This window comes from Garra rufa, chromosome 7, assembly GCF_049309525.1.
Source record: "Garra rufa chromosome 7, GarRuf1.0, whole genome shotgun sequence".
Lineage (NCBI taxonomy): Eukaryota > Metazoa > Chordata > Actinopteri > Cypriniformes > Cyprinidae > Garra > Garra rufa.
The window spans coordinates 33,474,393-33,492,573 of NC_133367.1; the positions used below are offsets into that span (position 1 = coordinate 33,474,393).

Below are 18,181 nucleotides of genomic sequence, written 5' to 3' on the forward strand. Positions count from 1 at the left end.
TAAATAAACGGCGTTACTAAGGGTGATACTTTTTTCAGTAACAAGTAATCAAACAAATTACTGTTTCCCCGTTACAACGCCGTTACCGTTACTGACAATAAAATGCGCATTACTATAACTGAGAACACTGTAGCGGAATGTATCATTTGCACGTGCTTTTGAGTCCTGCTTATTTAAAGTGAAAGAGAGACTCATTTGCGTGTTCTCTTACAGATTATTGTCTGTGCGCCCAGGAAAAGGACAGTGACAGATTTAAACACTTGTTAATTATGCGGTCTTCGTTTTGGAATCACACTCATGGTCTTTGGGGTCTCTAGAGCAGTGTTTCTCAACTCCAGTCCTCGGGACCCACTGCTCTGCACATTTTGTATGTCTTCCTCATTTAAGGCACCTGATTTTGATCATCAGCTCATTAGTAAAAAGATTCATGAACTGAACTGAGTGTGTCAGACTCAGAAACATACAAAATGTGCAGAGCAGTGGGTCCCGAGGACTGGAGTTGAGAAACACTGCTCTAGAGAACAAAAACTTAAATTTTGTAACAAAATAATAGTTAAAAAAAAAAACGAAAAAAGTGTTTTTCCTGTTTATTAATGTTTTTACTCCACATTTGTGCAGTTTTCGCAGTTTTTCTGCTATTTTTTAAATATATATAAATTATTAAATAAATATATATTTGTAATAGGTTTATATGCAAAAACAGCTTTTTATGTAAAATTCACTTTATAAAATACCCACATTTTAAACTTTCATTCATGGGGATAACATGGATAATTTGATATGGTTTAGTGTAAGATTTTTGCCCATTTTTTGCAGTTGAAAATGGAAAATGCAGTTTTAAAAGTAAAAAAAATATAACTTTTACCACTAGATGGCTGCAGAGCACTACTATTAACTAATTGCTATTTGACCAACAATAAGATATCTTTTCACAAGTTTTTTCAGTTGAGTTCATATCTACATATTATGAAATCACAATTATTACAATAAAAAATACTTTTTGACAAAGTTAAGCATTTTTTGTACTGAAACAAAACCAGTTCTATTACATATTGAGTAGCAGTACACAACATGAACATAAGAATGCAACAACAACATCTTTTTTATTTTATCTGACAAATTATAAGAGAGCAGTTTTTATGGTCTCCAAATGTAGTCCTGTGTATTTCATGATATGTAGATCTGAACTCAACTGATATATAGTGGAGCTCTGCAGCCACCTGCTGGTAAAAGTATTTTTTTTTACGTTTAAAACTGGATTTTCCCTTCGGGTGCTGACGCCATTGTTTTAGATCACTAGTTCGCACTTTGATAGCCTATGCATCCACTGCGGCTGTCATACTGAGGCTAGATATGCAAACGCCTCTTACAATGACAATGACAGGGACGCACATTTTGAAAGACAAGACAGATAACTTAGCCTATAGGATGTATTTTGAATGTCCAGTAGTCCTCAAATAACATTCCAGTCCCGTCTCTTATCATCAGATATTAGTTTCAGCTCAACGTCGTGCCTTAGTCACAGAAAAAAATGTTTGTTGACGAAATTAACACTAGTTCAACTCCTTATCAAGGAGCTGCGGGATTATCCCGGGCAATTAAACGTTTACTGAAGGATGTCAGTGGCTGATGCATTGCTAGCGATACTGTGGCCACATAATAAAAAGACCACCAATTTCCATTAACTCAGTGTGCAAGGACCTACAGTATACAGTACTTTGTGCTGCAAGAAGTGGTGGATAAACTTGTCAGACACCATTCTGGATTTTGGCGTTTGCTTCTACAGTGGCTCTGAATTGTTGAAACACCTCTAAAAATGTTTGCTACAGATGCGAAAAATGCCAAAAATCGAAGCCGGTCCGAATTTTTTTTTTTTATGATGGATGGAAGTGTGATTGAACTTGAGGTTGTGCTTATTTTTAACATGCGAACATTTGTGCAAGGACCTATAGTCTCCATTAAAAGTGAGAAGTCACAATAACAATGCATAATGTTCAATCAAAATGTCATAAACCAGCCTTTGGGTGAAAACATCAGACTTCTCTCCCTTGACATATACTTGATATCTCCAATCATTTAGTCTGCTTAAACACACCACACATCAATTGACTGCAAGCTCGCTTTTATTTTTTTCATTGGGACACCCACATTTCAAAATCTATGTAACACATGCATGTACATCAAACTTGATAAATGTTTCATCATAAATTTGAGATTTCCGGAGACTTGTATTAAATGTATTATATGGATAAGAAATTAACGTGTGGTATTGATTAACAATTTGCATTCATGCCAGTACTCAAAATTTGCAACTCTATTTCTCTCAACTTTGATACAGTATGCCCATATTTGTCTACAAATTAAAGTTTAGAAACTCTTAAAGATAATGTGCTTATGCTGAAATGTTATTACAATGTTATATCATTTGGGAATCAGTCTCATAATTGTGGCAAATGTTCCAATTAAAATGTAAACGTATAAACTGTTCCATTTTATGTAGTCTTTGTGGTTCAGTAGAAGTACACTGAAAAGTAATGTTACTACCGTTTTCTTTCATGTTAACCATGATTTTTTCTCGATGAAATGTTTGTGTGAATCCCTATGCAAGGGACAATGTACATATAGACAGCATTGCATTGGATTTACTGTATATTGCTGTACTGACTAACTGGTTTGATTTTCTTGTAAGTAATGTTTGCCTTTCTTGCTTTGACTGGATAGTCCTGAGATTTTAGCCTTCTATCAAACTTTTTTGACCATGAAAGTATATTAAAGTCCTCAAAGGCCATTTTTTACTTGACATGCGCATTGATATGTTGATTGATTGATTACACGGATTTATACAATGGTCAAACAAGAGAAACTGCAGATGATCCTAATTCTAAGTCCACTATTCTAAACTATTCAGAATAGTATTTACTTGTTTACTTGTCTCAATATTCAGATATGAAAATCTAGTGTCATTTATTATTTCATTGTGTATACCCCTTTTATGACTCCTAAAATATAAGAATCTGTCACTGACACTGTGTTTCCCATGCACCAGTTGTTAAATAAAAATTAAAAATAATGAGCAGACACATTTTGAGAATGCTTGTTCAGATTTATTGACACAAAGGCGTTATTTTACAGCTGCTTCAAAAAATGTTGTATTAAGTACTACTGAGCCAAGACGTAGGTTTAAGCACACTGTTCAGTGCAGCGACAAGCCACATGAGCATCTGTAGTCTCTCTCAAGTCTACACTCTTCTCATAGATTCCATCAAACATGTTGAGGTTGGAGTCTGGAACACAAGATATAAAAAAAAATAGGAGCGGCATTTAGGGACCAAAATGAAATGTTTCCCATTCAGCCTATGTTAATCATTTTGAATCTTAAGATGTAAACTCTTCTTTCTAAAGCAAAACCATTTGAGAATTACTAGAGTACAGTCTTATCAGTCTGCAAGCAAGTGATGAAGTCACTTACCAGTGGACAAGCAGTGATATCCAATAGTGACAGGAGTGGTTCTGATTGGTGCACAGCCTGGCAGACAGCGCAGCACAGGCTCAACAGAATAGCATTTGGATTCCTGTCCATTCAAAATTGCCTGCTTCTCCAACTTCACAGATTCGAGTTTCATGCGGCATTCTGATAGAAGAAAGTTATTTATTTAAAATAAAATCTCTAAAACATATGACATTTTTTGTAATGCACTGAGTCAGACAAATCTTACGGCTGGCATCTCGGCAGCTCTCAGCCGGAAGCACCCATGAGTGGGCAAAGTTGACTGAACTCTTGGTCAGGTATCCACTGGGTGTGGTGTACTCCTGTCTGATTTCTCCATCAGCCTTTCCACAGAGTCCACAAGTCTGCCCCTTCATCCAGTCTGCAACTTGGATCTATATGTGAAAAATGTATCAGGAGTTACTCAAACTCTGGATGATGCGTTTTTGTTGGAGAAAAAAACATTTGCTGATAAACGCCTCGTAGTCACCTTCCAAAGACCATTGGCAAAGTAGAGTTCCTGAAGCCCATGACTAGGAGCATAAAGTGACAAACCATCAGCCTTCTCTCTGATCTGGATGGAGCCTAAACCAGAAGAAGGGCAGTTTAGCTTGAACTTGTTATGTTAAGTAAGTAAAAGAGTCCACACTGACCTTAGAACCTACCTGAGGGATGTTGGTAGGGAAGGTTGCTGATGGGCACTTCCATTTCATTCATTTTAACTTTTGCATTGGCGCCCAAAGCATAGAGGTCGACATTGCTGTTAAAGACGTGATCAAATGATATCCATAATAAATAAACCTGCAGATTATATGGAGACCAGTTTACAGGAGAGTGCACTTACATGTCAGCAAGTTTGACGTTCAGGTGGTTTTCTTCAGTTTCTTCATCTTTCTTCAGAAGAACAACAAATTTCAGCTCAGGTGTGCAATCCTGCGCCAAGACCTGGTAGCAGGAAATAGGCATTTCGTTCTTGTACCTCCTGTTGTTGAACGTAGTAATTGTGTCCTGCATCATGCTGCACTGAGCTTAAAAACAAAAAACAAAATCAAAAACAAAATTCAAGTGTGTGGTTTCTGAGTTTATATATATCTATCAGTATGTCATGTCATATTTGTACCTGTGGTGTAACCATAGATATCATTCTGAATTCTGAACAGAATGTCCTGATCAATATGGATAGAAAGAGTTCCATCTGGATTGATGGGAACAGTAACAGGGAGAGGAATGGCCATCCTTGACAGTGTCATCTAGAGCAGCAGAAATATGTTACAATATTCACTTTTCTTATTTTATCTCTGAGAGAGTTATATTACTGGCCACTTACCTCTGGAACCCTAAAGATTACATTCAGGGACCTTTTAGTTGGCAATGCCACAGTTAGTTCTATCTCTTTCTCACTGTTTGTGGCTCTTTCAAGCACAAATCCTGTCCGTAAAGCTGCCATAGGAATGTGCTTAGCTAGCCTGTTTAAAAAGAGTTATGTAAGTAAAGATATTCAAAACATAACATTTAGCACAAACCAGTTCTTGATCATTGAGTTTACGTTTTGGCATAGGTAGTGGCAATAACTGGAAGCCTCTCCCATTCCAACTCTAGTCGGACAGCAGGGAATTCTCCAAGGATTCCAGCCTCAGCTTTAGTAATGACCGCATATTGTTGACACTCTGCACCCCAAGCGAGCTTGGTCTGAATAAGAAAATGTGTGTACAATTCAGACCAGCACACATCAAGTAAAGAACTGGACAAATTTGACTTTTGGGGTAATTTCTGCCACATGAGCTCTGATCTTACAGTGACTTTGTGCTTGCTCAGCAGAACACCATCAGCACACAACTTCCAGTTGTCATTCTCAGCAATGGAAGAAACGATTAGCTGAACTCTTGCAGTTGGCTTGTCGAAGAAAGCAGCAAGTTGGTAACCCAGCAACATGCGATCCACTCTAACAGCGCGAGCAATGATGGCAACAACTGGTGGAAGAGTATTCCCAAGATATTTAGCCTGAAAGAATGAACAAGCATTTAAAATGATCAAGTTGGATATTCCATTGTAGTTTTGGGTGAAGACAAAACAAATCACAGAAATTGTTTCACCTGTTTCTGGATATTTTCAAAGCTAGATGCAGAGCTTCCACTGCTAACTGCCTTTGAGGCTCCATGGGGTACCATGTACTGCAAGCAAGTTTTTTTTAATAATATTAACAGACCTGGATGGAACTCAGTCTCTCCAAATAAAGATATACAAGCATGTTTTCATATAAACGTTTGAAAAGAAAATATTCTTTCATAGCTACCTTATCTTTGTGGAATTTCTTGAAGGGGTCCATGAGTTTGGCTGTCTGAAAACCCATAAGAAGGAATGAGAATGATTGATGATACTAATGTAAGCTACCAAGGCATCAAGATCCCACGTCCTCACCTCAATCACACGAGAGCTGGACATGGAGGAGCTTGAACTGCTGCTGCTGAGGATACGACTGCTGCTGCTGCTTCTGCTTTCAGAAGATATATGAACATTTTTCTCTTCAGTCTCCAAGATTTCCCTCAGTTTCAAAAGGAAGGCCTTTCCTTCTGGAGTCTCCTCATCAATCAGGTTGATTTGCTTAAGAAGCCTCTCAGCGGCTCTAGGACCAACTTGGACTTCAAGCTCCAATCTTTCAACTGCAGGACCTTCAGCTAAAGCCAAAATTACAGTTTATTATAATTTAATCTGAAGAACGTCTCAGGTTACGTAGGTAACCCTAGTTCCCTGAGGACAGGGAACGAGACGCTGCGTCCTGGTTCAGGACACTATGGGAACTGCCTTCGGCATGACCGGTTCTGAAACAAGCTATAGAACAACGACAGTGAACTTGACACTGTCCGGCGCCAGCCTGTGACATCATCAACAGGCGCCTGCTAGTATAAAGCAGGTGCCTGAGAGCACAACACCATCTTTTTGTCGGACGGAGGTCTGTGCAGGGCCCGAGGCATGGCCCTGAGACGCAGCGTCTCGTTCCCTGTCCTCAGGGAACTAGGGTTACCTACGTAACCTGAGACGTTCCCTTCCGGAGGGAACTCTACGCTGCGTCCTGGTTCAGGACACTATGGGAACGCTTATACAAACGCCGCCATGCCGAGGGATAAGTGATCAAACTGACTGAATGAGGAGTCAAGAAGGAAATCACCCCTGCATCAGCGAGAGTCGCTGGGGCCCAGTGACCTGCCACGGCTAGCCCGGCTACCTGTGCACGCAACTCTGCAGCGTGGAGGCCTAGAGGAAGCCTACTACACTTAGCTCTCTAAGTGAAGGAGCTCATAAACGCCCTGACCATAAGGGGCGGAGTTTAGGGAATGGAGGTCTCAGCAGAGCGAATGTCTGCTCTAGGGACCTGACAACATTCAGTGCTAACAGGTATAGATGGGGAAGCGGAGCTTCTGGAGAATGGAGGCTTCATAAAAGACTCTCTAAAAGAGAGGAAGCCTGACAACATTCAATCCACTAGCTCTTAGGAGTGGAGGTCTCAAAATAACCCTCCAGTGAGGGGAGACCTGGCTACACTCACGCTTGAAAGTACTGAAAGCGGAGCTTCTGGAGAATGGAGGCTTCATAAAAGACTCTCTGAAAGAGAGGAAACCTGACAACATTCCATCCACTAGCTCTTAGGAGTGGAGGTCTCAAATAACCCTGCCGTGAAGGGAGACCTGGCTACACTCACGCCTAGAAGTACTGGAGGCGGAGCCTCTGGAGAACGGAGGCTTCACAGAAGACTCTCTAAAAAGAGAGGAAACCTGACAACGTTCAGTCCACCAGCTCTTAGGAGTGGAGGTCTCACTAGCCCTTCAGTGAGGGGAGACCTGGCTACACTCACGCCCGGAGAAAAAAGCCTATACTCGACACTGGGGGTATTCAGTGAGGCTGCATAGCCTATGCAACCCGAACTACCCGAGTGGAGCTTCTGCTCAGAGGGAATCTACAGAGTGGAGGTCTCATGACCTAACTACACTTGACACTGACGATGGCCTGTGAGGCTGAATAGCCTGTGCAGCAGGCCTGTCTAAGTGGAGATTTCCCGAGGAGTGGAGGCTTTGCCGAAAGGAAGCCTGGCAACACTCTGTGCCTTCCAGGGTGCAACTCTAAGAATGGAGGTGCCGTGGCGCCTCTACACTCAAAACCTGGGGGTAGTCAGTGAGGCTGAATAGCCTGTGCAGCAGAACTACCTGCAGGGAGTTCAGAGGAGTGACTGCTTCAAAGGAAGCCAGAAAAACACTCTGCGTCTTGCAAAGGAAAACTCTAAAAGTGGGGGTCTCGTGACCCACTCCACTTTCAACACTGAGGGTAGTCAGCGAGGCTGAATAGCCTGTGCAGTGGAACTACCTGAGTGGAGTTTTTGCAAAGTGGCGGCTTTGGTAAGAAAGAAGCCTGGTACCACTCTGCACCCAGCAGAGGACGACTCTAAGGATGGAGGTCCGTGACCTATCTACACCCAACACCAGAGGTGGCCCGCGAGGCTGAATAGCCTGTGCAGTCGGACCGCCTATTTCTAGTGAATCTCTGGAGGCAACGAAGGACTCTGAGTGAGGCTGGCAAAGTTCTGCGAGCAGCAGAAGGACTCTGAGAGTGGAGGTCCCAAGACCTACTACACTTCAACACTGCAGGCGTTCATCGAGGCTGAACAGCCTAAACGACAGAACTGCCTGAGTGGAGTCTGGAGAGTGGAGGCTTTCTAAAGAGGGAGCCTAACACACCTCCGTGCTTAGCAAGGAAGAACTCTGAGAGTGGAGGTCTCAAGACCTAGCTACACTCTAGCCTTGAAGGTCATCCGCGAGGCTGACTAGCCTGTGCGACAGAAATACCTTCATTTTGGAGCTCTTCTGGAGAGTGAGGCCTGAGGAGGCCCGACACTCGATCCTGCTAGCAGCGCTATCTGGATTGGAGCTGGAAAACTAAAAGGTTTTTGAGAAAAAACAGCTCAGAGAATGGACACGGAGGAACCCTGCGTGGTCCATGGGAGAAAGGAACCTGCTTTTACGGGAGGGACCTTACCATGAGTATGGATTTTAGTGAAGTGCCTGAGCAGTGCACTTACCACTCACGTGGATTTTAGAGAATGCCCAAAGACTTCGCGTGAGCAAACACCACAAATGTGGTTTTGAGTAGGTGTCCTGAGCATAGCGAGGATCACCAGATTTGCAGTCTCTAGGCGATAGCGGAGCCTGAAAGCGGAGCTTCTGGAGAGGGGAGGCTTCAGCAGAAAGACCCTCTAAGCGAGAGGAGGCCTACGACGCTCTCCCTAGGAAACTCTTCAGAGTGGAGGCCTCAGGTAAAATGCTCTAGGCGAGGGGAGGCCTGACTACACTCGACGCTCGAGAAAGGCAGATACTCGAGAAAGGCCAATAATGAAAAATCTCATTTATCATCTAGCTCTGTGTAGTGGAGGCTCCGAGACTACATCTCCAAGGAGAGAAGCCTACAACACTAGCTTTTGGTGAGTGGAAGACTGCACTCCCCCAAAAAATAGTCAGCGAGGCACTCATGGGCCTGCCAGCTGCTATAACTGTGAGAGTGAAGGTCTCAGTACTGTTGGCTGTGACAGAGGGAGACCTATTACACTGTGCTATCAAAGGAGTTGTAAAACTTAAGGATTTTGGAACCAACTCGAAAAATGGGCACGGAGGATTATCCTGCGTGGTCCAACCCGTGAGGGATTTGAAGAAGGAACCTGCCTTTACGGGAGGAACCTTACCATAAGTATGGATTTTAGTGAAGTGCCTGAGTAGTGCACTCACCACTCGCGTGGATTTCAGAGAGTGCTCAAAGACTTGCGTGAGCAAACACCACTAACGTGGATTTAAGAAGGTGCTCTAAGCGTTTCGCGAGAAAGACACCTGTATTATCCCGGGTGATAGCAGAACCCGGAAGCGGAGCTTTCAGTGAGGGAGGCTTTAAGCTCTCGAACATAACAAGCCTGACGCCGCTCAACTGAGGAAGCTCTATCGAGTGGAGGCCTTGGAATACACGCCCTCTCATGGAAGGGAGGCCTACTTCCTTTTACACTCAACGCTTGTAGTGACAGGTCCACGGAAAGAGTTCACAAGCTGCCTTAACCTTGTGTTCTCCCGGCCTGTATTTCTGGAAAGTGGAGGCTTAACAGAAACACCTCACATAGAGGAAGCCTAACAACACTCGACCCAGTAAAAAGCTCTTCATGAATTGAGGTCTAAAAATGACCTGCCACATTCAGCGCTAAGAAGTATTATTTTGTATGTCTCTCTTTACAGAGGACTTCACAGAGAGGAGGCCTCCTAGGCCTGCTACACTCAATCCTACTTCAAAGCGGGGCTTTTTAAAGAGAGCGGAGGCTTCAGTAAAACACCTCTCTCTCAGAGAGGGAGCCTTGGCGACGCTCTATTCACCCTAGCACACAAACTCCTAGGAGTGGAGGTCTCACATATGTGTATATGAAAATACACAGGGAAGGTACCTGACCACACTCATGCAAAAAGAGTATTACTCTTAGCAGGGTTTGAGTGAGCGGAGGCTTCGGCAGAGCGATACTCCGCCTGAAGCAGCTTGACAACGCTCAAGAGGGTTATTCTCGTATGTATATGTATGTTGGATCATGTCTATACCAAGCTCACTCTAGCGGAGGTTTCAAAACCTGACCACGCTTAACCCCCGAGGGGGTTTCTACGAGTGGAGGTCTCTACACACTGTTTTCTTTTATAAAACGAGGGGAGACCTGGCTACACTCGGCACTTGGTGGCAGTAGAACTCAAGAGGAGCTCGAAACTGCAATAGTAAACACCCAAGCGGAGCTGGTAGACAAAAGAAAACATACACATACATGCTTGAATATTTTATTAAAGTGTCTTTACTGTTCACATACCGGGCCAACAGATGGAGCCTCAGTCTCATCGTTGGCCCAGCCCCGGAGTCAAGGGGAAAAGGAAGGGGCAGGTAGCCCCACACTGGCGACCTGGCCTCGTCTCTGGCCCTTGGGCCAGGACGGGCCTGGTTTCCCCCCGGTGTTTAGGTGGAGGCGTGGACCAGCAAGGGATGCAAACCCCCGGGGCTCGGTCCAGATCTTTCAGCAGATCAGCCTGGTGCGCCTCTGCAACACTGCCATCGTGTGCAGAGGAGCACCGGCCACTGCCGCATATGTGCCTTTGGAGCCTTCAGGGTCGATGTCCCTCGCTCTGAGAGATAATTCGCAACCGTCAGCGAGAGACATCGTCACATATCCGCGCCCATGCATTCCCTCGACATCAGCATGATTCACATGCCGATGCCTGTGAATGCGGGCTGAATATGGCCTGTCCCATTCCCTCTCGATCTCTTAAGCAGATCAGGAAGGAATGGAAGGCTCACAGGAGTTGGCTTTGTCATGGCCCGGAAGAAGCCGCTCGTCTAGTCTGCCGAGAGCGGCCTCTTCCCTCGCGGGCTTCCACTGCAGATACAAGCGGGCAGCCGCGCGGTCCATAACAGACATCAACTCTTCATATGCGGGGCAGAGAGGCTGCATGGGCTCAAACGAGCTCATATTTGTTCCATTTCAACCTCCTGCTCACCCTGGCTTGAAGCCAAAAGAGCACTCGCTGCAGAACCGGAGGATGTGAGAGACAACACATCATCTGCTAGCAGCGCATTCTCGTCTCCGGCTGACGTGCGCGAGCGATTAAACGCTCTCTCAAACTCGTCAGCCAGCTCCACCTGTGAGCCCCGCAATCTCAGCCGCCGAGCAGCCTCAGCTGTGGCGGGACCGGAGCAGCGTGGGGCAGATGGATGGCCCGATTCCCTCGAGAAAAGGGCCAGACGAGAACGGAGTTTCTTCAAAGTGAAACTCTCACAATGAACGCGCTCCGCTCTTCTAGAGCCGAGCGCGCGTGCTCTTACACCTAAACACACCAAACAAAGGTCGTGTGCGTCATCAAGTGTCAGATTTCTCTGACACGGATCCGCACACTTCCTAAACAGTTTTCTTTCTCTAGGCATCGCTGTACTCACTCGTTTAGAACAGAGGACTCTGAAGACAAAAAGATGGTGTTGTGCTCTCAGGCACCTGCTTTATACTAGCAGGCGCCTGTTGATGATGTCACAGGCTGGCGCCGGACAGTGTCAAGTTCACTGTCGTTGTTCTATAGCTTGTTTCAGAACCGGTCATGCCGAAGGCAGTTCCCATAGTGTCCTGAACCAGGACGCAGCGTAGAGTTCCCTCCGGAAGGGAACTTTAAGTTTCATGAATGAATCTTTTCTGTAAGTTTACCTCTTGCCAGTGTAGCACGGGCTGAGTGCTGTCCAATTATGTTAAACAGAGGAGAATTTCTGATAAAGGCAGCATTGTGAGAGTGCACCTCAATGCATCCCTTGATTTCAATGTATGGGACAGCAAGACAGAGAGTCTTGCGGATTGGAGCAGGAGCTCTCAGAGGGGCCTCAGCTGATGTCTCAGAGGACTGAAACAGAAAATGAACAAGAAACATCCAGAGAAGTCCTGGCGCTTTGACTTTGAAACTTAGGATAGTTTCACATGCAATATACATGGGTGGCTTACCAATCCACCAATATGTGTCTGGGGGTTTTGCAGGGACAACTCGGGTACCAATGGAACAATTCTCTCAGCACTGAGATCTTCAATGTTTCTGGTCACAGCAAGAGTCTCAAAGCTGTCAAAATAAGAACGTATTTGAGGAAACTTGTTTTCAAGACGTTCATTCAACATTCATTGTTGCTATGTTTGCATAACTGAGATTTTGTTACCTCATAGCAGCAACATGTTCAGGAAGCTCAACAGGCAGAACCTCAACCTTATAGTTGCCCTTGAGAATGTCTGCTTTTACAGCCACTTTTCCAGGAGCAATTATACGGATTTCTCCTTTGGCCATAACAGCAGCTTGGATCAAGGCAGTGTTCACTCCCATCACAGCAAATTTCTGTACAGCAAAACTGAAATAAGAATAAGAGAGGTTATGTTTTTGAAAGTCGTTGTTGTATGCGGTACCTAATGCATTTGTAAAAGTGTACCTTGGTCTAGCTTCGACTTGGAGTTGAAAATCAGTCTTCTTAAGCTGCTCAAGAGTCATGGTCTCAATCTCCTCAGGGAGAGGAGGTGTAATGGTGGCATGAACTGAAAGGATGAACAGAACAATATAAAACCAAGTAGTGACCCCTTCATTTCCAAGGAAAGATTCTAAAAGAAAAAAGAAAATATCACCATTGATGGATGCCGCACCAACAGCCGCGGAGTACATGCTGAGCTCCATGGGCACACCAAGTGCTGTTGGCAAGATACGACGCACTTCAGCTATAAGCAGAGGTTTGGCACGTTGCAAGGCAATTCCATCTTGCAAAGCTTTAAGAACCACTTTCAACAGTTCACGTGGTTTGGGTCCTTTGGCAATCTGGGGATAGTGTTCATGAAAAGATACACTAAATAAATTAAAAAATAATTTTTGTAATATCTGAAGTAAGGGGTGAGATTTTTTGCTAATAAAAGGGGATACATGAACTTGAACACCGCACCGAAATTGCTTGTTCAATTATGGTCCTGTCAATTCTGGCAAAAGCCACCTCTTGTCCAAACAGTTTGACGTAGGCTGAAGCCAATGGCTGACTTGTTGGCAAAGCCTTCCAATTTATGAGCTGAAGGAGTAAACATAAAACATGCATTTTTATGTCACGCCTTATTTATTATCAATCAATAAAATACAAATAACTTACTGCTCTTAAAGTGCGCTTAATCTTTGTGATGCGGTCAACATTTTGATCTGCAGCAGGAGATTTCAGAAGAGCCTCCTGGATTCCCTCAGTTCTCACACCAATCTGTTTGAGAGGAATAATTGAGAGAAAACTGTCAAAAGATTGTAAAACTATAAAATAGATTTCAATAATAAAATCTTTTTGGCAGTTCACCTCAAGAACATCAGCAGCAGCTCCAGCCAGGTAAGCACGTGCTTTAGCCACAACAGCTCTGGGCAGGATGGTGGCGGCATCATTGATCATGAAAGCACTACCAGCAGCTCCAATCATAAGAGGAGCTGCACAGGAACAGAGATAAGAATACCATTAATGGGTAGGTATTTTATGAAAAACCCAAAGTATACTCTTATGTTAAGAGATATATTTCAAATGTCTTGGTTTTGAAGACTTACTGTGATAGATGTCAATCTTAAGGGCTCTGCTGAAACGGAAACTAAGCCTGTCCAGCTTGGGACTCAAAAGCTTGATAGCAACATGAGCTGCACCAGCACTAAGATGGATAAACAGCTTCACATCAGCTTATGATCACGAGAAGGGATGAGATAAAACATACAAGCATTCATACTTACACAGCTGCCATATCAGGAGCAGTGATTCTGGTTAAGGACTTGATGTAGGAATAGGCAAAGCTTGCAACTTGCATGTTAGTTTCAGTCTTCAAGGCACCAGCAAGACTTGACATGAGAGCCACAGAGGGCTTGGTTTCAAACAATACAATACAAGCAACCATGCGCACTTCTGGATGGAGAACCCTGTCCAATACAAGCTGCAGTGCCACTGGCTGAACCTGAGGCAGGAAACAAGGTTAGTTTTTTGGAAGAAATTTACATAATCATTTTTTTACAGTAATTCATTTCTACAGTGTCTGACACTTACCAGTTGGGGCTCTTTCTTGGCAATGTTCCTTAGGGCCAAGATGGCATCAACCTGGACTCTAAGGGGCATAGCAGCAGCTGCAGTTTTTAGTACAGGAAGGAGCTTCATAATGGGTTTAAGACTAGCAGGATGACCAGCATTGCCCAGAACTTTCAAAGCCAAAGTGATTTCAGGAATGTTGTTCTTAGCAATGGCCTCTGCAGCAATCTCATGGATGGGCTGAGGAGTTTGAGGCACATACAATTAAACAAGAATTAAAGAGTAAGCCATTAGTAAAAATTTAGAGAGGACTTGATGTGTTCACCCTGAGGAGCTCGGCAGGGCAAGTGGGAACTTCAACACAGTACTTGGCAATCATGGAACCATATCCGAGCATGACAATTTCACGCAGAGCTGGGATTGTGGCAATTTTCTCATGCAACGCCAAACTCTGTTCAGTGAGATATGGGAATAATTACTTTGGTTTAGGACAGAAAACAGGACTTTTGAGTATAGTAATATATACCCACAGCTGTCAACTGGATGGTTTCCAAATCAACAGTGACCATTTGAAGAGCAACCACAAGCGTCTGAATGAACTCGGGAAGGGTAAGTTCACCAGCCAGGAACTTCTCCTTCATGATTTTCACAATGACTGGTGTGCCAACAGCAGGGAGAGCATCCAGAATCCATCGCCTAAAAGATTAATTGTTTATGTAAAATATTTTAATGGTTTTAACAAGTTTTTATCTCTTAAATTATATGCTGCTAAGGTTTTTCCTAAAATTTTACCTGTAAACTGGCTCTTTCTTAAACTGAGCCCATATAGCCTCTATATTCTCCAAGGTGGCAGCACGAAGGAGCTGCACAAGCTGAACAAACTTAAGTGGAGCGTCATCATGGACCATGGCCACATTGTTTACAACCAAGTGCTTCAGGACCTCCACAATCTAAAAAAGTAAAGGCAATGGTCAGGTACCAAGTCTTGACAGTTTATGGTGCATCACAGTCAAATTAATCTACACCTTTACCTGCGCTGGTGCATCGCTGATCTTTATGAGTTGAATGGGAGTCTGAAGAATCTCAGTTGCAAACTCATACTGCAGGGATCCGCGGGCCAAGTAATCAGCTTTGATTGGAACAACGGGGGTCTTCTCAATCTCAACAAAAGTCAAGGTTTGTCTGTAACACACACATACAAATATTTCTGTGTATTAACCTTTTCTGAAAAATATTGCTAATTCTTATTTCTAAGAGAACCCTCAGAGAGGATAAGTCATACTTTGCTTCCATCTGAGCAGCACCATGGATCTCATTGAAGGGTGAGAATTGATGCACTTCCTCAACTGTTGCCTCAGCGATAAGTACACCGGCAGCAGCTGGTTTCATGACGTAGTTGTAAGTTGCAGTTTCAATCAGACTCTTGACCCTCTGTTGAGAGATAGGTAAGTGTCCATTTTTTGACTCTAGAGAATGTTTTATTGATAGACTTTCAAAAATGCTAAATAAGTCAACATTTTTGGTCTATTTTCTCAGAAACAGAAGCTATCATTTGTATTACCTTTGTGCATTCCACACATTTTTTAGTGTATACTAAGCCAGCGTCCTTTATGATTCTCTCCTGGCAGTGGCTCAGATCCTTAGACTTGGTGACAACAATTTGGTTGGCCTTTAGATCTTCACTGATGACATACTGAGTCTTGCACACTCCCTGAGCTCCAGCCTTGGTGGACAAGTCAAAAAATAAGATTGCAGAAATGAAAATAGACTAAGTACTACATTACTAGGATCACTGACCCACCTCTTGCAGCTCATAGAAGTTCTGAGTCTTCTTGAGGTTGAGCTGAAGGATGTTGAGGAGACCTCTGTGCAAATTTAATACAGTAGGGGAGACTCCTGCAGGGGCAAAAACCTTTCCGACTACGCCATTAGCATACTCAAACTTGATGGGAATTTGAAGCTGAGCAGCCAGTGCTGCAGTGAGCTTAGTGGCAGGAACAAATGGATCCTTGGGCCAAATGCCAGCATACTCGTGGAGTAGAGGATCCATAAGCTGTAAGGGGACATTCTCAGTTTAAAGGACTGTGACATTAGCTTGAAGCAGTAGTGACTAGCAGGGACAGCTCAGAATTTCAATATATTTTAACAGCCATTACCTTCATCAGAAAGGTGTTCTCGGTCACGGCAGTGAGGAGAACCTTGCTGCTGACTTTTATACCTGCTCTGGCCAGACCTTCTTGAGGAAGCCCACCCAAGAGCAGAGCCTCATACTTGTATACATATGTCTTATCGAGTGCAAACTCAGGAACTGAAAAATGTTTATGAGTATATTTTAGTCTGTTTTAAGACATTTCCTGTGTTGTAGAGGTAAAATTAATTTGTCACTTAAAAGAAAACCAAATCATTACACTTACCAAGGTTAATCTGTTGACTCGCTAAAAGAAACAAGTAAGACAATGAGACAAAACTCATTGCAATAAAATGTTTGCATCTAATACATTGAGTTTCCAAAATCTGACTTACCCACAAAGGCTAGAGTCAAGGCAAGCACAACAGCTCTCATGGCTGATGGTTTGTGAAGAATTCAAGAAAAAAACAGACTTTTATATTTTTCGTTTCTGCTGACCAAATATTAATTCTAATATAATGATTAACAAATGTTTCTACAATGGCATCTTACAATGACACTACACGTTGGCTAGTTCGATGATTGACAAATAGATATCAATTAGAGGTTAGGTTACCCTGGCCTCTCATCATGTCATTCTTAGGCCAAAGTCCACAGTGAATCTGAGTTATTTTTCTAATTTAATTAAATATTTAAAAAAACGTCCATATTATTTCTAAGTACTTATACTGTATATAACAATATAACAACACTTCACAATAAGGTGTCATTTGTTTATGTAGTTAATATATTAACTAAAATGAATGAACAATTAATAATACATTTATTACACTATTTAATAATCATTGTTAATGTTAGTTAATAAAAACAGTCATTCATTGTTTGTTCATGTTAGTTCACAGTGCAGTAACAAACAACTTATAATTTTATTAATGCATTAAGAAATGCTGAAATTAACATTAACTAAGATTAATAAATGCTGTAGAAGTATTGTTCATTATAAGTTCATGATAATTAATGCAGTTAACTAATGTTAACTAATGAACCTTATTGTAAAGTCTTTCCATTACACATAATTCAGTTTTATCAAGTGTAGATGGAAATATCAATAATCACTTATAGTGACTAAAATACGATAGCCCCTAGCTATATTTTTAAGGTCATTTTAAATGATCATTTATAAATATACTGTGTATGCTCACACTCACTGAGCATACCAAAGTTTGAACACTGTTCAATAAACTTCAAATGACATTTAGTTTTATATAAGTAGTAGTTATAAATAGACAAAAGGTGAAAGGGCAATGTCATGTCATGTGCATCAAGCAATTTTGGTAGAGAGCAAACAAATGAAGAAATCATGGTCATTGTTTATAATTTTGAGAAACATCCAAATCAAATGTGCTTGTTGTCCAATAAACATTAGAAGTATATGAAGCAGTGGACATGATTATTAATATTAGATTGATTCTTACTAGGACTAGTTGTTAAAGATCCCTAACTTTCAGCACAACAATTGAATGGAGATGTCATCCTGGATGGGGTGAAATTCGGCACAGATTGCGTGGTACCACCAGTGTGACACATCTTCAGTTGTGTGCCCCGACCTCATTGGGTGTTTCGGCCACTTATCACAAGACACCCTCTGCCGGGGTTGGCCCACCACGGGTTGATCAGACCCGGGTGTGTGTCGCACGGTGGTGGCACCATGTGATCATTTGGCAGCCCATGTTGCGTCCCTACGTTTCAGCCACAGCCAGTGACTGCTCCGTTCCGCTGCAGTGGCAAGATCTTTGATTGCCCTCCGTTGGGACTGCCCTCTGATCCCTACTTCCTTCAAGAGCCTTGTGGTAGAACTGGCTACAAATCCTCTGCATCCCACCTCCACTGGCCACACCTTCACGTTCCAGCCCCGCCCCTCTGCTTCAGCTGCTAAGTTGGCATACCGCAGCCTCTTCCGTTCGAATGCCTCA

The 18,181-nt window shown here is 43.0% G+C and overlaps 1 protein-coding gene across 1 annotated transcript; it reads right to left on the minus strand.

Moving 5' to 3' along the window:
- Positions 1-3,089: 3,089 nt before the first annotated feature.
- Positions 3,090-16,658, minus strand: LOC141338279 (vitellogenin-like). The gene is made up of 34 exons (XM_073843822.1): positions 16,604-16,658; positions 16,495-16,515; positions 16,237-16,388; positions 15,882-16,133; positions 15,642-15,803; positions 15,363-15,511; positions 15,112-15,262; positions 14,873-15,030; positions 14,611-14,776; positions 14,406-14,531; positions 14,102-14,320; positions 13,795-14,012; positions 13,618-13,715; positions 13,379-13,503; positions 13,187-13,288; positions 12,989-13,108; positions 12,681-12,867; positions 12,491-12,593; positions 12,227-12,412; positions 12,021-12,132; positions 11,733-11,922; positions 5,906-6,162; positions 5,781-5,825; positions 5,581-5,658; positions 5,282-5,488; positions 5,034-5,176; positions 4,815-4,953; positions 4,608-4,737; positions 4,332-4,515; positions 4,153-4,247; positions 3,978-4,072; positions 3,717-3,882; positions 3,470-3,631; positions 3,090-3,284 (listed from the first exon to the last, which is right to left on the minus strand). Exons 1-34 carry the CDS (start codon positions 16,641-16,643, stop codon positions 3,181-3,183), a joined length of 4,842 nt encoding a protein of 1,613 aa, XP_073699923.1. The 5' UTR covers positions 16,644-16,658; the 3' UTR covers positions 3,090-3,180.
- Between the last annotated feature and the right edge of the window lie 1,523 nt (positions 16,659-18,181).

What these genes read in the sequence shown, in the direction of transcription:
- LOC141338279 (XM_073843822.1), bottom strand. Translation starts at nt 16,643, where the DNA reads ATGAGAGCTGTTGTGCTTGCCTTGACTCTAGCCTTTGTGG. An exon ending in TGAGCAAGCACAAAGTCACT is followed by an intron (nt 5,177 to 5,281) that starts GTAAGATCAGAG and finishes TTTCTTATTCAG; the next exon opens with ACCAAGCTCGCTTGGGGTGC. An exon ending in TAATCTTTAGGGTTCCAGAG is followed by an intron (nt 4,738 to 4,814) that starts GTAAGTGGCCAG and finishes CTGCTGCTCTAG; the next exon opens with ATGACACTGTCAAGGATGGC.